Here is a 26,554-nt window from a genome sequence, read left to right as displayed (position 1 = left end):
GTTTGAATTTTTAGCTACTGAATGTTCCATCATGTAGATGGAGTAGTTGTTATATGTTTCAAGAAAAACAAATGCACAATAATATCGATATTTTGAAGGATAAATCTCATAGATAACACTAAAAACTTTTTTAAGACAAAAATAATACACATGAGAGAAAATTTTAAATTATCACACTAAATAACAAAAAAAAAAAACTAAATGCATAAACTTTATACCATAGTTTTATCCTACCCTATAAATATGAAACCCTAAACTATAATCATTAAATCATAAATTTAAATATAAATATAAATTATGTTATTGTATTATTTATTATATTCTAAAATTTATTATATTCTAAAATTTATTTTTAACTAGGTACATACATATTTATTTTATATATTTAAATAGTATTATTTTGAAGATGTTCTTTTCTCTATACTCTTTTATCACAAAAACTTGTTTTATTGTGAGGTAATTAAACAAACTAGTGGTCTCCAAGGTCTAAATTTCGAACATTTATCATTTTTTACTGGCGTTGTATATTTGTGTTGTAGAAAACTTATGATGAATGTTTTCTAATTTGGATTTTTTTTTTTTTTAAGAAAAATCCTTCCAAATAAATTATAAGGTCAATTAGTTGCAAGTCTTATTGATTTTTTTAACCTTAAGGGAAATATCAAAAGATTAACCTTTTCATTTTCAAGATACTACATCGTGATGAAGATATTGACTTCTGAAAACTCCAAATTTCACATAAGCAAAACTTGTAAAATCTCTAGCTAACAGTCATTTAGAACCTTAACCAAAACACCAAAAAAGCCTGGAATAGTTAAGCTTTGAATAGATCAGAGCTTGAGAATAAGACCAATGGGGCAATGATCACTGCCATTGATATCAGGGAGAATGTAAGAATCATGAACATTGGCTGCAATCGATTCAGATACCAAGAAGTAGTCCAGTCTCCATCCTGTTTCACACAAACACACACCAATTCACACAGTTTTAACAATCCAAATATGATTCTGAATGTGGATCAAAACAAGTATCAACAGTTTATTTCTATGCAGAGTTGATTACCTTTGTTGGTTTTGCGGGTACCATGGCGATAACCCCAATAAGTGTAACCTACAACACCAGGATGTTGTTTTCTAAAGGTATCTACAAGGCCCTTGTCTAAGAAGTTTTCTCTAAAGGACTGTCTTTCTTCTATTGTAAAACCAGCACTTCTTTTGTTCCCCTAATCCAAAAAAAAAAACATTTGGCAAAAGAGAGGTGATTACTGTTGTTTCAACTAGTCAATCACATAAAATGAAGAATCTGAGAGTTAGTTACCGCAGGATTGTAGATGTCGATTTCTTCATGAGCACAGTTTAGATCACCAGTCAAGACTACAGGTTTAGTCTTCTCCAGCTCCTGCAGATGAAAAGAGACCATAGAGAGATCAGTGTAAGCAGAATAGATACAATAAATAAAGAGAACTTTCATACTTTGATGTACTTGCTGAGGGTTCGATCCCATTCTTCAATCCTGTATGACTTGAGAAACCAACACCATTTGTTAAATTTAAGAAAACAAGAAAATGTACCAAACGTGTAGAAACTAAATGCCTTAAAATTGAAGGGTACCAGTCTTTTTAAGCCATCTCCCGAGTTAGGGACATATGTGCTTATCAAGTACAAAGAGTCGAACTCAGTAGTCACAATGCGTCCTTCAATGTCATGATCTGATCCAGAGAGACCAGTACCATATCTAACCGAGAGTGGTTTTATCTGTCAAAAAAGACAAACTTGATTAGAACACTTACAATTCAACATAACATATCAGACACATTCTTGTCTTTACCCTTGAAATAATAGCAGTTCCAGAGTATCCAAGCTTTGAGACGCTACAAGACCAGAAACTATGATCATAGCCATCACTAAGAGCTTTCTTAACTTCCTCAACATCCTTCACCTATACCATAAGTGTAATAGATAAGAATTTAATGCTTTAGGACGGTGCTAATGTTTATGTAGTGACCTGGATCTTTGTCTCTTGCAAGCACAACACATCAAAGTTTTCTCTCTGAGCAAGCTGCAGAGCAGAGAAGCTCTCTAGCTTCAGCAATGCTCTCAGTCCATTAACATTCCAAGTCATAATCTTCACAGACTTGGTTCCCTCTGGGAGAGGGGGAGGTCTCATTGTCTTTGGGTTATAAGCTTTCCAGTCTTTTTCAGGCTTCTTATGGGCAAGTACCGTCCATGGTTCACTTTGAACTGAGGATGAGATGATTTCATCGGTTTTGAGGACTTTGCTAGATATGGTTAATAATGCTTCTTCCTCTTTTGACCGAGACTTCTTCTTACCTAGGAAGATTAAGCAAAACACATAAGGTTCAATAATAAATACTCTATGTAGATGCTAGTATCTAATACTCAGTGTTCGCTTTTTTTTAAAAAAAACATGTGACAAACCTGTTTTGGCTAACGACTTGTGTTCACTTTTTGAAGAAACTTTGGCTTTCAATTTTTTCTCAGTAGACTGTTTTACTCTTCTCTCTCCATCTTCATTGCCATAAGCTTCAGAGCTAAACTCTTCCTTGTTTCTGATCTTTCTTTTGATAGTGACACTTTCTGAGAGGGTGGATGAAGAAGTTTCCTTTATTTCTGCACCAGAACTTTCATCTGTAACAGATAAACAAGACAAGACTTAACAAAGAGAGAATCTATAGCAAGTCTGAGACTTTCCATTCTACTTTAAATGGAACAACATACCAAAGAAGTCCACATTCCTTTTTTTCCATTCCACACATGAGAGAGAGAGAGAGAGAGATAGTGATGTGTAGTAGTTACATACCTTGTAAATTGCTGTCCATATGAAGTTGTAAAGCTGAGATAAGTTCTGTTTTGAGTCCCTTCACAGGTAATCCAAGTTTCCTATGATTCAAAAACAAAGAACAAGTATTTGGATGTCTACCGAAACAATAACAAAGAAAAGGCGCATAAGCTTGCCTCAATGTGGCTCTAAGTTCTTGAACAGTCATTGCCTCAATTTCTTTTTGATCATCCTAAACAATACCCCATTTATCAAAACCAACCAATTAAACAGGAGAACCAAAAAGTCCTTAGCAATCAATCACAACCTTTGAACCAACCATCTGATGACAATTATGATCAGTAGCTGCTGCTACCTTCATCATTTCCTTTCCCTTGGTGTTGTTGTTGATAGAGAAAGGCGTAGTAGCATTTGACATGAGTCTCTTGTTGAAACTTGTTGTTCCTACTACTCTAACACTAACACTAACAATCGATGAACCAAATCTTAAGCTTCTCCTAAGTGGCACCGCCAGAAACCTAGAATCATCAAACAGTCACAAAATTTTCACACAGGAGAAGTATAAAAAAAAAACATACAAAAATTGAAAAAGGTGACAGCTTTGCAATTCAGACAGAACAGAGAAGAACAACAACGAGGTTTGATTTTGTCCCAAAGCCCTAAACTTTACGGAAGAAGAACAAAGCGATAATACAGCAAACAATTCGAAGATGGAAACGTACTTGGAGCTATGGAGACCGAACTGAAGAACCTTGTTCATCGCTAAATGGGCACATTCAAAAAAAGGAGCGTCTTTGTTTACAGTTTCGCTCGCTCGCACGCATCTGCGCGTATATACACGCGCCGGATTGTCTTTTGTTCACTTTTTCATGACCGGCTCATTTTCTTCATATCAAAAAGACCAAAACCAAACTAAAACTCCTACGCACTTTCCTAAAATTTGCTACTTTGAGATGCTTCTCTAGTAATGCTTGAGGTTGAATAGTTGTTTCACAAAAACATGTGAGCTCAGCTGAGGTAACCACTGAGCTGTGAAAACTGAAAGGTAGCTATGACTTTCCCATTCTAATAAAGCTTGAACAAGCTTGTCTAGAAATAAAATCTAATTTTCATTTCTCTTCAGAGTTTACAACTTTTTTTTTTATGTTTTTACATTTTTATTTGAGAATGAACATAATCAGAAAGGTACAAAGAACAAGTTCTCTTGTGGGAAAGCAAATAATACTAAGAAAATTACATAAGGTACAGTAGCTAACATACAACCAACTCTGACTAGTTTAACAACAACTCCTCCTCCCTCTCTTATTCAGCGAGGCTGGTGGATGTTTCTTGGAGCCGCAACCCTCTGGTTTGCCCATTTAGCTGGCTTCTCTGCATACTTAGCCGGTTCAACAACCAACCTAGGACTCCTGTTCCCACTCGATCTCCTCACCATCTCACCGTTCTTCCCTAAACCTGATGATCATCACACAACGAATTAGTCTCTAAATCTTGCTGGTTCAGGAGATTGTTGTTGATAGAGATAGCTTTACCAAAGTCAGAAGGCGCATGGTAGATCTCCCCACCGAACTCATCTGCCTCAAAGAGATCTTCCATGTCATCGAAATCAAAAGACTCCGGAAGAAGATCAGCTACATCGACTTCACCATCATAGAAACCATCTGCTCCTTGGTGCTGGCTGATCCAGTAGTCATGGTACCACGTCGAAGTCGTCACCAACTGCCACCACTCCGGAGAGAAATCCTCAACTTGTCGAACAGCCGCCGGAACAAACAGAGGCGCGTCGGGGTTTAGCGTAGAACGTCTTCCTGAAACCATCGCCATGTTTCTTTTAGATCTCTGCACAAAGACTAACAATATCAAATGATCTGATGTTATCAAGAACAACAAGAAGACAAAAGATAGGAGAGGATATTTTTTTTTTACCTTTGGGTTAAGATAATATCTGAAACTCTTTTTCTTGTCTTGATAAAAAGCTAAACGGATTAGGACGGACCAGAACACGAATGTAAGAAGATGAGGAAGAGGGTTGTGTTATTATATAAAGCGAGGTTCGGTGTGCCGAAGCTGAGGTTGGTTGTTTCCGAGGCAGAATTATACTCCCTCTGTTTTTTAAAGATGGATGTTCTAGGAAAATATTTTGTTTCCAAAAGATGTATTTTTTATGTTTTCAAAGCATATTTTGTCAACTAATAATGAAAAATTGTGTGTTTCAAAAATATTAATTACATTTCTTTTAATCCTATTGGTTTAAAAATATAAGAAATATAAAGTTACGAAAAACTATGCATTAATAACTAAGTTTTAATATGGTTTCTTAATAAGTGTGAAAATCCTAGAACATTCATCTTTAAAAAATAGAGGGAGTATGTGAGAGACAAGTGGGTAAGGGTGGGACCCGCGCCTCACATGGTTTTGTGTAATCTGCCGTCCACGTGTTTACGCGTTACTGTTTGCTTTATTTGACTTTGTTTCGTACCTATCCGTTGGCGATTCGTAATAAAGTTAAATTATTGTTTCTCTTTTTTTTTTTAAATTAAAATATCTGAAATTTGGTCGGGAGAGGATAAGTTCGGAAACTAATCTAATATATAGGCCCATTAGATTATTCTCTTATCTGAAAAATAAAATATGGTTTAAAACTAATCCAATATAGGCCCATTTGTTAACTTGGCTCTCTTTTTTTTTCTTTTTTTTTTGGTTTAAGAACTTAATTCTCTTGTACATTGTGTTTTGAAAATGTTAATCTTACGCGGTGATAAATTCCCAAAATAATAATCTCCACGAGGGGATTAGACAAAAGAAGAGTAGATGAACCAGCAGGGTTGGACAAATGGCACTTACAGTGAACCCGCATTTCAATTTTCATTGGCCATCTGAAGATTTATAAATATAAGTATCGCTGGAATCCAAAAATTAGTCGGTTGACTTCCGGACATAAAAGTTAACTGATAAAAAAAAGAGTAGATGTATATATGGGGTTTAGGATCACTGGTAACATACAATAATTAGGTTATCTTCGTCGGCAACTTGATCTCATTAGTGTGGAGACTACCATGTGTTTGCGAATGTGTGATTGAAAAATGGTCCTACATTCTTTTCCTTTTTTGTTGTTGTTTTGATAAAGGATTTTCTGATGTCATAAATAAACTAGTACAAGCTAGGGTGGGTTGGTATGTCTTGCTTTATATCATGACATCAGAAAACGAGAGCAGAATAAAAACCAAATAATACATCGGAGGGGTATCCACCGCAGGGATATCGGTCGCAAGGCAACCCACAGCAGGGCGATACTCCTCCATCTGCGCCGGAATATCCTCCACCACCGCAGCATCAGAAGAAACACCAGAGCCGTTATTGGTGTCTAGAAGAATGGTAAGTGAAAAATAATAGATCTAATCAAACTTGCGTTTATTGCAGATTACAGGAAATCCAAGTTTCAAGTCCCGGAAAAAGCAATTTATTAAACAATTATGCAGACTACGGAAGAAAGTCTTACAATGGATCTTCAACATGGTGCAAGTATAACTGGTCAAACGTAAATCTTCATAGGACGACCCAGGTGATGCAGTTAGGCGTATGTCTTCATAAGGCAGGTAGTATTGTCGGTTATCGAATCGTCTATGTAATTTTTCTCATATCATAATTGTAAGATCATAATAAATCAGCATTAAGAAAAAAGTCAAACTTGAGTTACTAATATTTTGGTTGTGAGTTTCGTAAACCCATCCTCTTCTCTTTGAAACAAGGAGGACTTTGTTGGAATTGTGAAATCCCGTATCCAACTCTATCTTATCTTATTAGTACGATATTGTCCACTTTGGGCCTTAGAGACTAGCCCGCATAGATTTACTTTTGGCTTCCTTCCCAAAAGGCCTCGTACTATTAGAGTTGGACTTCTCTTTATATATTAGACTTTTCTTTGTCTAATATCCGATGTGGGACTTAACTTGTTATCTCACATTCTCCCCCTCAAGCTAAGAACCACATTCATCTCGTATGTTTTTTTCGGCGAATTATCTTCGGTACCACCTTGTACCAGTAATCGCAGGGCTTTCTTTGAGAATGTTTCTCCCACAATACATCACAGGTTCCATGATCTTCTGACGTTTATGCAACATACCTTTTCTTTCCTCTTCTACCCGTTCTTACTTAAAGGGTATTTTAGGCTTCTTGCATCTCTTTGTCAAACCGCTCTGATACCAATTGTTGGGATTGCGAAATCCCGCGTCCAACTCTATCTTATCTTATTAGTACGATATTGTCCACTTTGGGCCTTAGAGACTAGCCCGCATGGATTTACTTTTGGCTTTCTTACCAAAAGGCCTCGTACTATTAGAGTTGGACTTCTCTTTATATATTAGACTTTTCTTTGTCTAATATCCGATGTGGGACTTAACTTGTTATCTCACAGACTTATGGCTCTGTCTGTGTTTTGAAACATTTTTTTCTTCTCTATATCACTATATCTCTAGAGTCTGAATTTGACTATATTCCATTGTGATGAGAAGATAGAACGAAAAGCAATATCTAAATGATATATCACGAGAAATCCACTGGAACCCCTTCAGTCAAATATCTTGTAATCATTGGTTACATTTTTTTATCATTTAAATTATTATTATGGTTTTTTAGATACTGTTTTTTATTATCTAAACCTGGTGCTTAAAACATACTGCGTTTCAACCAGTCATATATACAATGACTTTTCCTTTTCCTTATCATTCTCTACACATATCTATATTCTACGGCTCATATATCTTCTATAAGTTTCTGGGTCTAGACTTTGCACTGAGCGTCATCTCCTTTCGTCAAGTCTTTTCTTGAGCTACGAGTTTCGCAGAGGAACAACAATGACTCAGTACTGAACTATGCATTTTGTGATACATCAAGTGTAGGTTGTTAATCAAATTATGGACCAAACGGAGAGCCAAGTCTTATGACCTTGACAAGTAGCAGCAGACTTGACAAATATCAACTATATACGGTCAGTTAGCAATAGCAAAGCTTAGTATATACTACAGGAAAACAGGGCAATATGTTTTATTCTTTATAAAATAAAATATAATTAAAAGTAAACATAATAAATATCTGCTATTATATGGCGGAGGTTCATCGTTTTTGAGATAAAACCAAATAAAAAAGAGAGATAACTACTGCAAAACGCGTTTACTTAAAACACACTCTCAATGACTTTTCCTTCTCCTTATCGTTCTGTACACATCTCTATAAGTTTATGGGTCTAGACTTTGCACTGTGAGTCATCTCCTTTAGTCAACGTCGTTTCTTGTCCTTGACCTACACGTTTCGCAGGAGATCAGAAACCTAGAAAAGAAACAACAATGACTCAGTACAATCAACCTCCCGTTGGTGTTCCTCCTCCTCAAGGTTTCTTCCCAACTCCTTCATCTTCATGATGCTGAACTTTTGGGTTCGTTAAACTGCTTTGATCTTGTGATAACAGGTTATCCACCAGAGGGGTATCCACCGCAGGGATATCCGCCGCAAGGTTACCCACCGCAGGGCTACCCACAGCAAAGCTATACTCCTCCGTATGCGCCGCAATATCCTCCACCACAGCAGAATCAGCAGCCGCATCAACAGAGCAGTACTACTGGGTGTCTACAAGGATGGTACGTCAAAATAATTTTTATTTTATTAATTGATATACTATACTGCTTATTTACAAAAATCAGGCATACCACATATTCTGTCATACCACTCTCATTCTCATTCCACTTTTGGTATGCTATCAAATAGAAAATCATGTGCTAAAGCTAGAATATTCTTCTAGAACTTGACTCTTCATCCTTTTCTCTGCTCCGTCTATATATCTCTCTCTGTTGATAACCGGTATTGCATTCTTTAGGATGAACATGCTTACATTCAAACATTGAACTGGTACTGGTTATAGACTACATTGCATATTTAAAGCAATTGAATTTGGTAAGCAACGGAAGTTTTTCACCCAACTTCTTCTCAATAAAATAATAAAAACATTTTTTTATAAAAAGAAAAGAGATGATAGACACTTGAGAAACGATTGTCATATAAAAAACTCTTTGACTTCTGTTGAAAAACTGTGTTACTATGTACTCCCTTCGTTTGTAAGTGATGTTTAGGATTTTTGTTTTGTTTCAGTTTAAATGATGTTCTTAAGTTTCATGCAAAAAGTAAATGTAATTTGAAATTTAAAACCATTTGTATATGGCTGTATAAATTCTTATTGATTGAATTAGCTGTAGATATTGTTTTTTATGGGATAAATTAAATAAAAATTAGTAATTCTTTAATTGATGTGGAAAAACCTTTAAACCCAATTATTTTGAAACAGAAGGAATATCACTTAAAATGGTTTATAAAAAATTATTTTGTGATTAGATAATATCTCCTATATATTAATTGATGATCATTTAAAAATTTGTAACCTTAAGTTTGTACAAATTAAAAAAAGTCATGCTTAGTTGTTACATAATTAAGATGACAATTTAGCTTACATGTCAGCTTAAAAATCAATTGAAAAAAATGTTGGTCCAAATCAAAATACTAGAGAACATTATATTAATCCAAAATATAAGAAATGTGTATTCTTTTCTTAAATAAAAGCTATTGAATTACCTAATATGATTAACATATATATGACAATTAATGACTATGAATAATAAAGATTTGATAACAATTTTTGCATCATTTTTCATTTTTTTAATTTTATATTATTAAAAATAATTAAAAAATCACATTACCATATAATAAAAAATTATATTTTTTATAATATGTTATATTTTGATTTTTTTAAATAACTTTAAATTACAAAAAATGAGGAAACCTTATATGTTATATTTTAAAAAATTTAAAACGACTTTAAATTATAAAAATGAAGAAACCTTATATGTTATATTTTTCTTATATGTTATATTTTAAAATTTTTAAAAGACTTTAAATTACAAAAATGTAAATTTTCTTTAAGCATACGACTAAAATCATTAAAATGACATGTATCAATTCGATGATTGATCTGAAATCTTTCAAAATCATATGGAAGATAAATGTCACAATAATTCAGCTGTGGAAACAATACTATTCACTTTTCAAGAATGTGTTCGGTGGAAAATATAAGGTTTTTATGTCATAATTTGTTTAATGTCTAATCTGATCATCCCATGATACATTAATTATCGTTTAGTTCCACAATTTTAATAAAAATTGATCTGGTCCATCGAAAAAAATATATGATAACAAAAAACATTGTATATGTATAAATAAAATGAACAAATATATATAAAAAAATTATCGATAATATATACAAATAAACTTACTATGCGTAAGGCGCATGTCTTATCCTACTTAATTAGTATTTGTGAGATTTACTGCCAAAGTGTATTGGTGAGATGTCGCCTTACTAGTATTGGTAAATGGTAATATAGTAATGGTACAAGTTTAAAGTAACATATACTTGCAAAAGTTTTGGTTACTCAGTTTTTATCAAGAATAAAACTGACTGAGAATGTGAGCAAATGTTATGATTTTTCAGTCTTGCTGCTCTATGCTGTTGCTGGCTATTCGAATCTTGTGCAGAGCTGGCACTTTAATTGCAAGAGAGTGTTTGCAACACAAGAACATTGGTTGGAATTAAAATAATTGCTGGATACAATCTCTGGTCTATTATATTTCTTTATGTTTTTATGTTCTTAGGCTCATAAAAAAAACTATGGTGTATCCACGTTCTAGCTCGATTTGGATTTGAGAATAATGGGAATGTAAACTGGTGTAGTGACATTATTCCTTTGCCTCCCTCAGTCTATTGCTTTCTCTCTTTGTTCATATTTCATATGAAAACTGGAGCTTCTTGGGCTCTACGAGTTGTACTTAACGTACAAGTCTTAAAATGCTTCGTAAATCAGATTATTCACCTCTGATTGATCAGTTAAGCCAAACACAAATTTATGATCAGAGCTTAGTCAAGAAACAAATTCCTTTTAGTTTATTTGTGCAGTGGTTCTAAGAGTGGTATCAGCTCGTATATGGAAAAATAAAAACATGAATGCCTTCTGATTTCTTGATTCAAGATTGGAGTTAATGATTAAGATGCTCATATGTTCTCCTGTTTTTAGAAAAATAAAATTTCCATGATCTATCAAGCTCAAGAACGAGTGCTTACCCAAGAGAAGTCTTAAGATACGGAATAGGTTCAGTTTTAAAAAAAAAGTTCAGTTGAAGTACTTGTTCATAAATATCAACTCAACTTCATGGGATGTATAGCATATATACTTTCAGAATAGCCTACATTAAAGATAAGGATATTATCAGGCATCATAGGTTTAAATCCACATGGTGAAGAATAATCAGTGGTAAATAGTTATGAAGATATGCGCATATCTCTTCCTTTTTTCTTCGGTAATTCAGTAAATCTGCTTGCTTGAGATTTTGTTTTAATTGACATTAGGTCTCTAATCGTATATATTTTTATCCTTGTTGTTTATAGTTTTATGTTTGATTCCAAAGAATTCTTGTAATTCTGATGGTTTTTTATTCCAGAGGACATTCATATTCCTGATGGCTTTGTTTCCTAATTATATATCTCAAAATTGTATCTTATCTCTGTATCTTTCTAAGATTAATGGAAATTTTCGTGTGAAAAAAAGTTGCTTGTCATTGATTCCACTTCTTAACAAATTTTGTCTATATAGTTCTTTTTTTGTGCACCTGTCTATATATTTCTTATATACACAAATTATATTGTCGCGTGTTAGAAGAAAAAAAACGTGGGTGTAACTAGTAATCATCATTTGAACATTAGAAATAGATAGGAAAAGAATGAATATGAATAACATTTTGGAAATGATGAAGAATGATGATTCTTTATAAAAAATTAACGAGGAACAAATTTACTCTATAATTCTCTACAAAAAAAAATGAGACGACATGGAAATGAAAAACTATTCTTCATGAATGACAATTTTTTTAAGGAATGTTACTAAATGTATTGTTCTCCTTCGTTCCCTTGTTGGAGAATTGAGTTTTTTATGCGTAATTCAATCAATCAATATATTGTTCAAAAAATTATTTTTATCTTTATTTCCTAAATCGATTTTGTTCATACATATTTGAGATATTTATGGAATATCATATACCTATTTGAGTTCCCCCTAGCGAAAAAAAACTCCAAACAAAAAATTAGATAAAAATGCATATGTGCGGTCTTAAGATCACAATTAACATACAATAATTGTGTTATCTCGAGCTGCAACTTGATCTGATTAGTGTAGAGGACTATCATGCAGTGCCGGTCCTACCATGAAAAGTCATCTTTGATCCAAAAAAGAAGAAGAATCGTAGTGGTTTCTTTTATGTCAAAATCCCATCTAGAAAACCAAAACATCATAGAAACCAATAAAAATATTCTTAATTTATTTTAGAAAATTAAATATAATTATAAATAAAAAGAAATATCAGCTTTAAATGGTGGGGGTTTCATTGCATTTATTACCCCTTATCTTTATATACATAATAACTAGGTCTGAGACTTAATATCTGGTATCTGTTATCCAATCCAGGATTTGCTCCGATCCATTTCGAAAAACGGATATCCGCCGGATCCAGATAGAGATTTTACGGATCTAGATATTCAAATTTTAGGTTCGGATAACCAGAGCAGGACCTATTATATATTTTAAAAATATGAAAATATAATTATATTTATATATGTATTTTACAAATAATTTATATATAAAATAAATACAATTTTAATTTTATTAAATTCAATAATTTTCAATTTTTTGTTCAGAAAATAATTTTAAATAATAAATTAATTATTAATTTGTTAGTTTAAATTTAAATTTAAATTTAAATGTTTATTTTTTAAAAGTATTTGAATCCAGATATCCGCGGGTATTCAGATTTTAGTCTGGATATCATAACTCCGAATATCCAATATGTCCCACCCCTCATAATAACAACTGCAAAACATGTATTAATTAAAATTAGGGCTCAACAATCAGGGTCCAAACCGGATTTATGTTTGGGATAATTCGGGTTTCGAATTTTTTGGTTATGAATTTCAGTCTTATTTGGATATTATAAAATTTTGGATCGGATTCGCATTGGATTTAGTTACATATCCAAGATCGGGTTGAACCCAAAATAGTCCGGTTTCAGACATTAATCGAGTTATATGTTCCAAAAATATTTTTTCCTTTTAAATTTGTGTATGTGGCTTCTTTAAACCATAATGTTGTCTTCAAAATAACTTTGGAAGACTCTTCTATCAACCTTAAGAGACTTTTCCTTGAACTATACGTGACAACATCATACATATCACGAAAAACCAAAGCATTGTACGAACAAAAATCATACATAATGAAACATAAGCAAATTAAAATTAACAAATAACAACTCTATTAACCTAAGGAACACTAACTTTAAAAAGAACAGCATTGTGTAAATTTCAGAAGCAGACTTATACACATTGAACTTTAAATGCAATTATCAAAACATTAGAACATCATTATTGACCAAAAAGATATATTTAAATAAATATTTGAGTTATTTTTTATGATTTGAGTTAATTATTCATGTAATAAATAGTTGTTTTAGGTACTTAATAATATCTTAGTGTATTTTAGATACACATTAAGATTGGGATCGGGTTTGTACAAGTTTATTTTTGAGATTTTGATTTTCGGATATCCATTTTGGTCTAGGTTTTATTTGGCTAAAACCAACCCGAACTACCGAAAAAGATCCATTTGGTATATATGTCGTGTTTGGATCCGTTCATTCGGTTTATCGAGTTGGATTCGGTTTGAATTTTCGGATTCAATTTATTTGTCCAGGCCTACTTAAAACATTCTCAACGACTTTTCCTTGTCCTTATCTTTTTCCACACGTCTCTATGGCTCCTATAACTTCTCTAAGTATCTGGACCTAGGATTTTCACCGTGAGTCATCTCCTTTTGGTCGTCTCTTGAGCTACACGTTTCATAGGAGATCAGAAATAACAATGAGTCAGTACAATCAACCTCCCGTTGGTGTTCCTCCTCCTCAAGGTTTCCTCTTAATTCCTTCACATCTCCATGCTGAATTTTTGGTTTCGTTAAACTACTTTGATATTCAGGTTACCCGCCTGAGGGATATCCAAAGGAGTCTTATCAGCCGCAAGGTTATCCTCCTCCTCAGGGATATCCGCCGCAAGGCTACCCACAGCAGGGCTATCCACCACCGCAGGGCTATCCTCAGCAAGGATATCCTCCTCCGTATGCACCGCAATATCCACAGCAGCATCAGCAGCAGCAACAGCAGAGTAGCCCTGGGTGTCTAGAAGCATGGTAAGTCAAAATACTCGATCTAATCAAAATTACGTTACTAATATTTTTGGTTGCGAGTTTCGTATGGGTCTATGTTGACTGAATTGACTTATATTCCGTGTGTGAATGAATGAATATTCAACTAGAGAGTCTATAGTGAAAGGTCATGTGCTACAACTAGAATATTCCTCTGTAGAAGTTGACTGACTTGAAAAAAAAAAAAGAAGGTTGACTGACTTTTGATACAAAAGTGTTGGGTGGCAATGTGGTTGCTTTCCTTGTGGCGCCATGGGTTTAAACCAACTTGGTACGAAATATTATTTTTTAATTATAATTTCTAAATTTAACTTCGAGTCAACTGGAGATTATGTACATTATGTCTTCAACTTTTGGTTATTCAAAAACTTTACTATCCTCTCACTCACACACACTCTCTCCCTTTGTTGATTATTCATATTGCGTTCTTTAGGGTGAACATGCTCGCATCAAACATTGAACCTCTACTGGTTACTTACTACATTGCACATTTAAAGCAATTGGATTTGTATTTGTGTCACTGGTATTGATTATGGTATTAGTAGTTGAAACTATACATACTAGCAAAATATTTTGGTTACTCTGTTTTTATCAGACTAGAACTGGTTGAGAATGTGAACAAATGTTATGATTTTGCAGTTTTGCTGCTCTCTGCTGTTGTTGTCTCTTGGATTTTTGCTTCTTCTGATTGGAGTATCTGCTCAGAGCTGCTGGTTTAATTGCAAGAGAGTGTTTGGCAACACAAGAACATTTGTTGAGTAATGGGCATTAAAATGAATTGCTGGATACAATCTCTTGTCTATATCCTCTTTCGCATATGTTTTATGTTCTTCTATTCATAAATAAAATATTGTTTATCGACTTTATAGCTTGGTTTTGGATTTGAGACTAGTGGGAATGTAAATTGGTGTGGAGACACTATTACTTCGCCTCACTCAGTCGTTAGCATTCTCTATAATTGAGTTCATAATTCGTATGACCATATCTCAATGATTTTATTTACTTTCGTATGTCATTGATTCTTTATACATATTGATATTTGCTTTAATTGAAAAGTAAATTCCTCTGAACATATTGATATTGAATTATTGATACAAACTGATGGATAAATCAGTGATGGTTGAGTCAAAAGCAACGGTTTATTTTCCATAAACAGTATCTCATCAAAGGGAATGAAATATATTAAACATACAAAAAAATTAATAGCTGGGTATGTAGTTAATGTACTATGTAAGATAAACGGTAAAGACAAATAGTTCATTTGTTGGACTCAAATATGAAAAAAAAAAAATACAAATAGTTAGTTCTAGTTTTGTGTGTCAATCTATCGTATTTCTTAGTCTTCCATGTAAAATTAACGGAAGGCATACAAAAAATAAACAAGAACATAGAGCATGAATTTTTTCATCGATTAGTAATTGTCAAGAGATTACAAGGAGTCTCTCTTCATAAATAAAAGAGAGATTTAAAAAACTTCAATAATGAGAATGCGATCATGTGAAAGTAAACATTGATTGTTCATAAAGGAGTCTGGTGGATACACTCACTCATCGCTTGTCTCAAGGGCAGACTGTAAAACTTCTTCTAGATACTTTTCCGCGGCTGCAAACTGTCTCTTCTTGTCTTCAATTGCTAGTGCAGCCAGAGCTTTGTCCTACTCAAAGAAATGATCAACCAACAATATACTGTTAACCTAGACTAGCAACGACCAATAACAAAGACGAGATTGATAATGTAGATCAACTGAGAATTTATTCAAGGTTTGGAAGAACCAGTTATGTACCAATAAAAAGGAAGTAAGAAGATTACCGGAGGCAAGTCTTGGTAGCTTCTTAAAGTATCAACGACGGGTTTTGTCATCTTCTCCAATTCCTTTCTGTGCTCTGCCATTTCCACCAGCTCTCTGTGGCTGATCTTAGGACTGTAGCCAACACGGTTGAGCAACATCTGCTCCCCAGAATATACATAAGTCAAAAAGGTACGGTACCAAAATATTTGCTAGCCAACATCATCACTCTACTTCTTATACGATTTGGATCTTAATCAGAATGTATGTTTATGATTATATGATATAACACAACTCAAGAGTAACTTCAGCCATGAAACCATATCCCTAAATCACTAGCAAGTAGCAAGAGTATGGTATGACCATCACTGAGATAATCCTTCCTGTTTGTATCTCACCTAATTGCAGAAAGGTATCTGATTCTAAGCGTATCAATCACCTAAGGAGAATCTAAACACTGGAAGGAGAAGAAGGTTTCTACCTCATACTTCTTGTACTGCTGTATGTATTGTTCCTCCTTAGCTGCCATTACTTCCAAATTAGTTTTCCAATTCTCCATCTGAGATTCACAAGGGACTACATCGTCTTCTAACTGCGCAAGAATTCTGTAAAAAAAAACTCAACACAAATAAAGTAAGATAAACACCAATTGAGATCATACACACACACACTCAAAGTCCATTCCTTTCTTCTAAAGAAGCTTACTTCTTCAAATACGTGAGCCTCTGAATCGCTTTCCTAGTATAATCAAGAAGCACATTAGAATCCTTCTGCGCTTTAGCTCTCTTCTCCTCAACTCCAGTCTTCCTCAGAGAAATATCTCCCATTGCAACAAGGAAACTACACACCAGTTCAACCTCATCAGTGATAGGATAGCAACACACCAATAAGAGAGAGACTCACCTGCTGAGTTCAGTGTCTCTAATGTTGAGCAAATTGGCCACATTTGCAAGAACTTGAGCTGAAGAGACAACATTTGAAGGTAAGCTCTCCTGCGCCATTCCAGCACTCTCCAGTATCTCTCTAACCCGAGCCGCTGCATCAACACTCTTAGTAAGATTCGTTATCGAATCAAATCGAATTGGGTAAGTAAAAGGAAGTACCTTGAGCACGGTACTCGGAAGCCTTTTGGCGGAAATCGTTGGCGACGATGGTGGCGGCCTGAGACTTGGCTTGCGAGGCGGTGGCGAGATTGTAGAGATGTGCGATGCTTCGATGAGTGTAGTCGAAACTGGGGACTTGTTTCCCGGCGGATTCGAACTGAGAGGTGAGCCAAGCTTTCACTTCCGAGATCCGAGCGGCGTCGGATCCTCCCTTGGATTCGCTCAACGACGACGTATCACCGGTCATGTCGCTCATCGTTTCGGATCAAACGAAGAAGAAAGCTATTGGAATCGAAGCAGGAAGAGATCCGGTTTGGAGATGCGATCACGTTCGCTGAAACCCTGAATTTTCCAATTTGGGGAAAGAACGATCGGTTGGAGTTTGAATTTAACAGTAAAATTTTCAAAATGACAGGAGAAGCGTAAATTTACAAAATGACAGCCGATCTACATTAACCCAATAATTACTTTTTGGTGTGTTGGCAACTGTGAATGTATCATCTCCACAATTTTTTTTTTTTGAATAATACTAAGATTTAATATCATGAGTGTGATTGGAAAAAATGGAGTAAATGAGAGGGAAATAAAAAGGTGAAAATAAGTGGAAAAATGAAAATGGAAGAGAGAGTAAAGTAGAGTAAACATATTTACTCTTGCTTAAGATGGAGTAAATTTATTTGTGTGTTTTAAATTCTGTTGAAATATATGTGGTGCTGGTTTTATAATTAATAAATCATAATTCAAACTATATATTATTTAATAATATTAATTTATTAGTAAGTTTGATTGGACAATAAATTTTAGTAGATTTGAACTAATTTCTTCATTAAAATTTTCAAATCCGAGTAAAACATAAATATTTAATAAAATTAAGCAAAATACGTATAGTAGTTTTGAAAATTAGATATTTATTGAATTTATAAATTATGTAAATTTTGAATCAATTAAAATAAATAAACAAATAAGTATTTTTGACTACTGATCATTCTTACACTTCTTTTTCTTTTTTGAGCAAATCATACACTTCTAATTTGGCGATATTTCTTTATCACCTCGTTACTTCGTTCCATTTAGTACCATCTAGAGTCTTAACGAATAGTCAATGACAAGAAATATAGTATACAAATCTTTTTGTTTTATTACTGATGTCATGCTCCAATTCACAAATTTATAAAAGAAGTGAGGCAAGTTTTCATATTTTCTCGAACCACTAATATTCAGCAGATAACACATCCTGGTCCAACATTAACCAACCCCCTCTCTCTCATTTGTTCTCGAATTTCAGTCTTCAAAAATATTTTTTTTCTTTCAATCTTATAAGTTCTTTCCGTAGTTCTTTCCATCAAAGATTTAGTTTGATCCACATGGGCTCAAACTTGTGCTGCTCTCGCCATCCAGATACCTATGAAAGTACCACGGGCAACAACGGTGACCGTAGCTTGCCAACAGGCGATGACAAATTTCTATCGGACGCAAGCACGTTCTCCGTGAAGGAGCAAGAGAGTCAGCTTAAGGCAGCGAGATTGGAGGAGCAAAGGCTTGGCCGTGAAGCAGAGAAAGTCAACTCATGGGTCAAACATGAATCAGCCAGGTTCGACCACCTTCCATAGCTGACCATTGTTTTGACCAAGCTTTCCTAGCTATATTCTTGTAAAACTGTCAAAAGGCTCATGTATAGAGTATAGATACGAACCACGAACTAATACAATATATATACTTTTTTTGGTTTACAACCACAAGAAACACAAAGTGTATTGCTTCTTACAGAAGACATGATACATATTGTTGCCTACAAATTAAGGGTGCTAAGAATATAGATTTTGGGGCAAAATACCTTTTCGGAATTTAGAAGCTTATTTCTATGTAAAAAACTTCTAAAAAAACCTTTTGTGAAGGGGGAGCAAGGCTAATGTTTTACCCGGCGGTGCTCAAATCCGGTCGTGATATAAACAAAACGAGATTACCAAACGCATTTGCTATTTCAAGACATAGATGAAACCAAAGTTAATCAAGAACCAAGCTGAAGAAAATACAAACATCAATGTGAAGAAAACAATTGTGGCCTAAAAGGATATCAATGAGCCTTTAAGTCATTTACTATATCAATGTACAAAGAACACAACCAACCAAAACATATCTAAACTCACAAGCATATCCCTAAATGTTTTGTCTTCTCTTCACATCAACCGAACCCACTCACTAGAGACAACATTTCTTACAACGTACCAATCCATTCTCATTGCATCCGTTGCATCTCTTAAACGCATCTTCTTGTTCCTCAAACACTTTGGTGCTACCGCCACAACTAGTACACGGCACAAACCTTGCATCTCCACAGCATTCACAAGCTCCCAGTGATTCACAAACAGGAAGCCCTTTTAACATCTCTCCCAGTTCACCTCCATCGTTGAGTTTCTTGATCTCCTCCATGCCACCAATGTGAACTCCTCTTACGAACACCTGAGGCAAACAAACCGGTTTCTCTTCTCCTAGTGCAATCTGAAGCTCTTTCCTGTATTTGGAGTCCATTGAGATGTCACGTTCCTCTACCGCAACCTGATACCCTCTCAATACCGTCCTTACGTAACAGCAATCCTCATAAGTCTTTCGAATTCCTCTGAGGCTAGTGAAGTATAATACTATCTTGTTCTCATCCTTCTCTGCTTCAGACAGTCTTGGTTTCTCTTGCTCTTCCAAAGACCTAGAACTCAAACGTGCAGATTCTAGTAAACTGGTTTGTCTCGTGTCTTTGCCTAGTTGTTTTGAAGACAATGCTCTCTTGTAAGATGAGATGATGTTAGGATCTAAATCAGAGAGAAACGATTCTTCAGCCAAATGCTTCCACAGAGGCTGCTTAGTTTTAGAAGGCAGTGGTATCCAATCTTCCTCATATTCTTCCATTCTCACGAACTCGTAAGAGTCGTCCGGTTTCAGGGCAGACCCATTAACACCAACGTCATGATCCGCGGTGAGTTCAGAGAAAGATAGAACCGAATCTGAGATTAAAGAGACCATAAACATATTTAAAGTTAATATTAATAAAATCTTTTTGATAACTTACTGTTAATGCACGTATATATAATAACTCCTAAAAATTTAAAGGCCAAACAAATATTTTATCAGGCTGCCGCCCCTAGTATCCAATTTTACGACGTTATCATGCTTACCGTTACCGTTATCCAAATAGTCGTCGTCAAGGTCGTTCATGAGCTCCCATGTGTTAATCACCGAGTCAGGAGATAACGAGTCGCGTGACTCCTCTGGTTCAGGTATCTTCTTGTTATTGTTATTCCCGGACACGGAGATATGAGGCATTGTTTGTCTGTCGGAGGCTCCGTCGAGATCGGTGATGTGAAGAGAACCGTAAGTGGTGGACATGAGAGAGACAAGGTGGTGCGTGTCGCCTTCTTTAGCCGGTAGATGATGAACCGACGGCATCGGAAATGAGAAAGCTTTAGGAACCCTCGTAGGCGACGACGGCGATGGGACCTTGGAGTTGAGTTTCGTCACCGGAGGTGAAGTTGACGCCGAGCAACACGAAGAAGAAGAAGTGGTTTTAGAAGCAGAGGAACCCATAATGGCGTCGATGTTGTTTTAGTTTCAACCCTCTTGTCTAGGTTTCTTGTGTGTTATGTTTTGTCGGAGAATACAAAAGAGAAAAAGTTAGAGAGATAATAGGTGGAAAGGATCAAAGGAGCTGTCTAGGTAAGTTGGTGGTGGAAGATGGTGAAATCACTAAAGAAGACGATGGTGTGATGTTTATTTTACGGTATCAATATTTAAATTTTATTGGAGATAATTACGGAAAGTATTTATTTGATTCTATTTTTAGAGCTTAATTTAAGAAATCAAATTCAAAAGTAAACATGTGTTGTAAAGTGTCAAGATCCTCAAAAATTGCTTAGTTTCTAAATTTGAATTTGGCTAAAGACTTGCAGTTAAATATTCTTTAAAGAAAAATAGACAACATACAGTATTACCATACATTTTGCCTATTTGAGTATATAAGAAATTATAAAATAAATTAGCAAAAACTTAGAAAAAAATAAGATATTTTTTGACAAAATATACAAAAATAAATAAAGGTTTGATGGAAACGTAGCAAAATAATATTCAAAAGTTAGAATGTAAAATGGAAAGAATACTGTTTTAACATGTTTTATTCTATAATCGAAAAGATTATGATATGCAAAAACATGTTTAAGTAACTTTATATTCTTCTAGTTACTTCTAATTTGGATCGAGCTTAGCTGAAATGTCGCAGAATAATATTCGATATCAACAAGTAAAACACTGACTATGGAAAGAAGATTAGTTTAACAATCTTTTTGTAACTAAGATTTAAATTAATATTTTTTAGTCTCCAATCCAGAACAGAAATTTTGAAATGTAAACAAGAAAATAATTTAGTTATCCACTAAAAGTCAATAATCAACTAACTTCTAGTTGATTTGGTGTAGATTCTAGTCTAGACTTAAATAACAATTTACCATTAGAAGTCACATATACATGTGTGTGTTTAAGTATAAGTATAACCAGTATTAAAATTACAGAACATACGACGTAAAAGTTGGAATTATGATTACAATTGTCTAGAATAATGGAGCTCTGCACTGATACTTTATGTTATATGAAAATAAACACGAAACGCTATTGCACAAGGCACACTCATTGCTTACTTTGCCTTTTGTCTTTTAAAAGAAAAAAGATGAACAATAAAATGATAACAAATATAAAAGAATAATTACCCAAAAAAAAACAAATATAAAGAAAAAGCAAGATGAGCGCAAGAGGAAACTTAAGACCATGATTAACCCGAGTTCTTAGCTTCAGTTTCGGCTAATAACTGTTTCTTAACTTTTAATTAAGAAAATCTAAGAACTGTCTCTTAAATAAGAGATATAAGAACCGTCGAAAAATGTAAAAAGAAAAAAATCAAATCATGAGTTAAGAACCCCAAACTAAAAACCTGGATTAATCATGCTGTAATACTCTGTTTTTATAAAGCTTAATAATAACTTATCGGTAAAGAAAGATCTTACGCGCTAAATTTGTAAATAATATTTCAAAGTTTTAACTACAGACTTGTACAAAAAATGGTTGCTATATTCACTTACACTGGAACCAATTGAATCATTACAATCGCGATGTCTATGATCTTATCACTTTAAAAGGTAAAGCTATGGATACCGTCACTCACCAGCGAATAATCTGCAAGTTGATCTGGTCTGGTAATGAGGATCTGAATCATTCTCTACCAAATCATCTTAATCTCATTGGAATGTAACCAAAAAGTAGGGTCGAAATTCGCATATCATTAATCACACTATTAAGTACTAAGTAAAACTCAGTTGGAAACAGAGATTAGAAAAGAGTATCAAAATTTACCAAAAGACCAACATAATTCTCTCAAATCAACAGAAGACAGACAAATTGAGACGTATTATATATATATCAAACTCCACTTTACATGGAGCAAACAATGACCTTATATATCTCCCTCCTTTATAAACACAAACCCTTCAATTATAGGGTTTATAGACTCATCGCCATTAAAAAAAGAAACAAATCTCTGAGGAGAAAATGGTGATAGTTCATGGAAAGCATGAAGAATCTTGAATCTTGAGTCAATCATCCGACATGGAGAGGGACAATTCTCGGTTTCTAAGAGAACCAGCAATTTCGTCAGCGATACACAAACACGTGAAAATCCAACCGCTCAGAGCAAACCACACGGTCTTCGTCAGATGCATTGCCATTTCCAAAGGCATAGCCATTTCTATCTTTAGTTTCGCGAGTTCGATCTGTTTGGATGAAGGTTGAAGGGAGGAGAGAAATATGAATGTATATTCCACACGTGACACATGCGGCGATCTTCAGACCAATAATACATCGCCATAGTTTTCACTAGCCACGTCTCTTTCTGGCCAGCTAGAAGAGTGTTAGGTGACACGTCAGTGTTCGACCAATAAATTCGAGCTTGAAAGCGAAGACCCGTCCCAAACTTTTATATCAACCTTTCCCAAAGGCTAATTATTAATGTCATCTATGATGAGCTAGCCGACATTTACATTTCCCCCAACGAACCAATCATTCCCGTATGATTAGACGTAGTTTGTTTCCTTTCTATATTTGGGACCCCTTCGATAGTTGTCTAGTAAAAGCCCACTTAGAGAGTGACATTAAACTATTAGAAAGAAGAAGCCCATTATGACATTAGTCCATGACGGAGAGAATCATATTAAACGAAGGTGTAATTCATACCTTAACATAGTTCGAGTGCAATGTATTGATCGGGACTGAAGCCGTCTGTTGAAGTATGAATTGGTCGATTTTCCCAACTAAATGGTATTAACAAATTGTAATAAAATAAACGTCCAATCAAATCGCCTCCAACTTACATCTCTATATTTTTCCTTAAATTAGAGAATTCAATTATAGAAACAAATCTAGCTTTACAATAGAGTTTTTCTATTTTCGAAAAAATTAGAAATATAAAAATGGATTGGAGAAGGTCTAATTCTTTGAAAAAAATAATAATGAAACGAATTGGGTCCTAGTGGGCATAGAAAGCTGGAGGCAATGGCATGTTATTCCGCTCTCTCTCTCTCTCTCTCTGCTTTTCTTTGAGATTTTTAAGGTTTCTGAGTTGCTTTTCGGATTTGTTGTATACAATTTTGTAGAGATGATATGGTTTATTGGAGAAGAACCTTGGGATCCTTCTGTGATTTTAAGGCTAACCCGAATTGTTATTATATATTTGCTAGTTTGTGATGATATACATTTCAGACGTGCTGAAAACGTCATCTTGTGCTCGATAATAGTACTTTATCATCATCTACATATATATATCTCCCCCCCACCCCCACCCCCCCCCCTGCTTCATTTTTATGGCAACCTGTATTTACTACCAGAAGAAGCATTCCTACAAATAACCTAACAAAAACTCTGAAGCAAAGTTTTGAGAAAAAACTTATCAGATCACACCCAGTCAGACTGATGTTGTGATATCGTTGTATTTAGGACGTGATCGACCAGTAGATATCGCTTCTTCCATTGCTTTCCTCTTATTATTACTCAACATTGGTTCTTGTTGCTCGGATTCAAGTTCTTGATGGAGAGTCAAGATTTCAATCACTGGCGATTCTTCTTCTTCTATCTCCGGTTTCACTTCTTCTGCTGGTTTTTCACTTTCTTTCTTCAACTTGGTTTTCATCATATGAGGTTTCAACTTGGTGAGATCAGCTAACTTTACTGGTTTCAAGAAAAACTCCTCAGCTCCTTCTTCCAGACATCTGTTGTCCATTGACATTATATCAGTACCAAAATACCAGATACATTGCAAGAAATCTACATTGTTGTTCCTCTAGGTTAAAAATTTAAAGACTTGTTGTTCAAGTAATTATACTAACCCCATTTCACAAATCAAGAAGAGTCAAAGAAAACAGAGGCTTACCTGGAGATTCTAGCAGGAACGTTCTCAGATGACATTATTACAACGGGAATGCTTCTAAATGCAGCTGATTCCTACACAAAGCATATACAGTAGATGTCTCTCAGAAAATCATTATTGTTCTCGTATTATACAATATATCATATAAATAACTAAAGTTTAAGAGAGTGGGAATAATATTCCAAAGATATTTTCACCATTGACATTCTAAATTAATACTAGTAAAGAGAACATCTTTATTTCTTTTTCTGGAAAACGAATTTTCCAGAGATGGAAAAGACAGCAACCCAATTGAGTCCAAGAAAAAAAAAACAAGAACAAGAAGTACCTTAACTCTCTTGAGCAAATCATAACCAGTCATGCCAGGCATACAGTAATCTGTAATTATAAGATTTATTTCAACTTCCTGCGCAAAGTTACAAACAAACTTCAATAAAACGAAACCTAAACGCGAAATAAACTCAGTTGAACTGATGAGTTACAGGTGATGTAGAAGTAGCATTTGGGTCGTCACTCTCATTGCTTTCTCTCAAACCAAGAAGCTCGAGAGCTTTAGAGCCTGAATCAACTGTAGTTACTGCAAACATACGAACAACATAAAGCTTTTAAGAATCTTCTGTCTCTCTCTTTTCTTTATATGAAAGATTTTAGCCTCTTTTTGTTCTGTTTACCTTGACAGGAAGACTTTTGCAGCAATCTCTCTATCATTTTCCGATCAAAGAGACTATCATCAACCGCCAAAACATGGAACTGTGACTCTGTTACCACACCCATTGGATTGTTTTGTGTTCTTTTTCTTATAAGATTAATTCTCTATGGTGAGAGTTGTCTATGAGCTTGCAAATGGAGGAGAAGTAAAAAAGGGGGTTATATTCGAAAAGGAAAATAAAATTAAAACTGCATCTAGCTTTGAGTTACGGACCAAGCAAGTTTTGAGGAATTAAAGTATAATTCTATTGCTAAGAAGACAACGAGAAAGAGAGAGGGACTTTGGTACTAATGGATAAAATAATGAAAGAAATCTATATGAAGATTTTAATGGATTTGTTTTCTCCACCAAAGACTTTTTGTGGGATTAATAGCATCTCCAATCCATAGCTATTTCCACCTCTATAATAACATTTAAAAGTGAAATTGCTCCAACTCACCTCTATTTCTTCCTCTATAATAGAGATCTCTATTTTTTCCTCTATTTATAGAGAAAGAAATAGCATTCCTTTATTTTTTACTCTACATTTAGAGATTGCTATTTTATGGGAATACATTAGAGCATATCTCATCTCTATTATAGAGTTCCTCTATTTTAAAGATGAAAATAGCAAAATACATTGGAAATGATCTAAGATAAAAAGACGAAAGATTTAAATAATATATAATATCATATAACCACATGCAGTTTTAACGCCCACAGATAGTTGTTTTAGAGGGCTGGCAAAACTAAAAAAAAAATAGTTCTGTTGGAGGTTTATGCATATACATACACTTTAAAATTTTAATAATTATAACTCCACAACTAATTTTCACAAAAAAAAAAACTCTACGACTAAGTACTCTATTTTGTAACTTGTTAATTTAACAAGCCGTTCACTTCTTAAGACTTGATTGATAGAGCATTAGCATTAGCATTAACATTAGCAGTATGCTATAAAACCAGTATGCTGCTGGAGCTGTATGCTTTTGTTAAACTGTTAATTAGATGATTGATAAAGTAGTATGAGTATGCTATTTAAAATTATTATAAAAATTAATATATAATATATAATATATTTATTTTAATGCATATATTTCTAATATATATATATATATATATAAATATATTAACATATAAAATTAAAATGATATATAATTGATTTATTTTCTTTAATAATTTAAAATTTATTTTTATTTGTAAAAATATTAAAATATCTATTTTTAAATAATGTTTTCACATTTAAAATAAATTAAATTATATTTTAAATGTGAAATACTATTTAAAATTTTTTTTAATGTAATCAATTTTAGAAATCAAAATTTTATTTTCTGGATATAAAAATAATTTTATGATATTATTAAATAAAATAAATAAATTAATTAT

General features: G+C 34.0%; 7 protein-coding genes across 11 annotated transcripts; 2 read left to right on the top strand and 5 right to left on the bottom strand.

Moving 5' to 3' along the window:
- Window positions 1-659: 659 nt before the first annotated feature.
- LOC106437988 (DNA-(apurinic or apyrimidinic site) endonuclease, chloroplastic-like) lies at window positions 660-3,733 on the bottom strand. Of its 2 annotated transcripts, XM_048775789.1 has the most exons (12): window positions 3,522-3,733; window positions 3,107-3,317; window positions 2,976-3,031; window positions 2,821-2,900; window positions 2,439-2,648; window positions 2,005-2,330; window positions 1,828-1,938; window positions 1,611-1,754; window positions 1,473-1,520; window positions 1,318-1,398; window positions 1,063-1,222; window positions 660-952 (listed from the first exon to the last, which is right to left on the bottom strand). In XM_048775789.1, the coding sequence occupies exons 1-12, from the start codon at window positions 3,557-3,559 to the stop codon at window positions 831-833; spliced, it is 1,587 nt and encodes a 528-aa protein (XP_048631746.1). In that variant the 5' UTR covers window positions 3,560-3,733; the 3' UTR covers window positions 660-830. The 2 variants fall into 2 exon arrangements, with proteins under 2 accessions (XP_048631746.1, XP_048631745.1); XM_048775788.1 differs by having other exon boundaries at window positions 2,821-3,031.
- A 156-nt stretch (window positions 3,734-3,889) lies between these two features.
- On the bottom strand, window positions 3,890-5,136 carry LOC106437989 (protein EARLY RESPONSIVE TO DEHYDRATION 15). The gene is made up of 3 exons (XM_013879020.3): window positions 4,726-5,136; window positions 4,332-4,638; window positions 3,890-4,254 (listed from the first exon to the last, which is right to left on the bottom strand). Exons 2-3 carry the CDS (start codon window positions 4,621-4,623, stop codon window positions 4,106-4,108), a joined length of 441 nt encoding a protein of 146 aa, XP_013734474.1. The 5' UTR covers window positions 4,624-4,638; window positions 4,726-5,136; the 3' UTR covers window positions 3,890-4,105.
- Window positions 5,137-5,933: 797 nt separating this feature from the next.
- On the top strand, window positions 5,934-15,072 carry LOC106437990 (cysteine-rich and transmembrane domain-containing protein WIH2). 4 transcript variants are annotated; one of them, XM_013879022.3, is made up of 6 exons: window positions 5,962-6,174; window positions 7,698-8,187; window positions 8,264-8,432; window positions 13,727-13,844; window positions 13,913-14,123; window positions 14,778-15,072. In XM_013879022.3, exons 3-6 carry the CDS (start codon window positions 8,430-8,432, stop codon window positions 14,824-14,826), a joined length of 381 nt encoding a protein of 126 aa, XP_013734476.2. In that variant the 5' UTR covers window positions 5,962-6,174; window positions 7,698-8,187; window positions 8,264-8,429; the 3' UTR covers window positions 14,827-15,072. The 4 variants fall into 4 exon arrangements, with proteins under 4 accessions (XP_013734478.1, XP_013734476.2, XP_013734477.1 ...); XM_013879024.3 differs by lacking the exons at window positions 13,727-13,844; window positions 13,913-14,123; window positions 14,778-15,072 and adding an exon at window positions 10,331-10,612 and having other exon boundaries at window positions 5,934-6,174; XM_013879023.3 differs by lacking the exons at window positions 8,264-8,432; window positions 13,727-13,844.
- A 456-nt stretch (window positions 15,073-15,528) lies between these two features.
- LOC106437991 (AUGMIN subunit 1) lies at window positions 15,529-17,435 on the bottom strand. The gene is made up of 6 exons (XM_013879026.3): window positions 17,028-17,435; window positions 16,828-16,960; window positions 16,630-16,764; window positions 16,406-16,529; window positions 15,948-16,085; window positions 15,529-15,792 (listed from the first exon to the last, which is right to left on the bottom strand). The coding sequence occupies exons 1-6, from the start codon at window positions 17,281-17,283 to the stop codon at window positions 15,682-15,684; spliced, it is 897 nt and encodes a 298-aa protein (XP_013734480.1). The 5' UTR covers window positions 17,284-17,435; the 3' UTR covers window positions 15,529-15,681.
- Window positions 17,436-18,186: 751 nt separating this feature from the next.
- Window positions 18,187-18,973, top strand: LOC106437994. Its single transcript, XM_013879031.3, has 2 exons — window positions 18,187-18,618; window positions 18,923-18,973. Exons 1-2 carry the CDS (start codon window positions 18,392-18,394, stop codon window positions 18,969-18,971), a joined length of 276 nt encoding a protein of 91 aa, XP_013734485.2. The 5' UTR covers window positions 18,187-18,391; the 3' UTR covers window positions 18,972-18,973.
- Window positions 18,974-18,987: 14 nt separating this feature from the next.
- Window positions 18,988-21,990, bottom strand: LOC106437993 (uncharacterized protein At3g28850). The gene is made up of 2 exons (XM_013879028.3): window positions 20,195-21,990; window positions 18,988-20,023 (listed from the first exon to the last, which is right to left on the bottom strand). The coding sequence occupies exons 1-2, from the start codon at window positions 20,601-20,603 to the stop codon at window positions 19,227-19,229; spliced, it is 1,206 nt and encodes a 401-aa protein (XP_013734482.2). The 5' UTR covers window positions 20,604-21,990; the 3' UTR covers window positions 18,988-19,226.
- Window positions 21,991-23,894: 1,904 nt separating this feature from the next.
- LOC106443560 (two-component response regulator ARR8-like) lies at window positions 23,895-26,091 on the bottom strand. The gene is made up of 5 exons (XM_013885115.3): window positions 25,152-26,091; window positions 24,963-25,057; window positions 24,809-24,886; window positions 24,484-24,554; window positions 23,895-24,322 (listed from the first exon to the last, which is right to left on the bottom strand). Exons 1-5 carry the CDS (start codon window positions 25,252-25,254, stop codon window positions 24,019-24,021), a joined length of 651 nt encoding a protein of 216 aa, XP_013740569.2. The 5' UTR covers window positions 25,255-26,091; the 3' UTR covers window positions 23,895-24,018.
- Window positions 26,092-26,554: the final 463 nt, after the last annotated feature.

This window comes from Brassica napus, chromosome A3 (genome assembly GCF_020379485.1).
Source record: "Brassica napus cultivar Da-Ae chromosome A3, Da-Ae, whole genome shotgun sequence".
Taxonomy (NCBI): domain Eukaryota; kingdom Viridiplantae; phylum Streptophyta; class Magnoliopsida; order Brassicales; family Brassicaceae; genus Brassica; species Brassica napus.
This window is presented reverse-complemented; position numbering and strand designations above follow the sequence as displayed.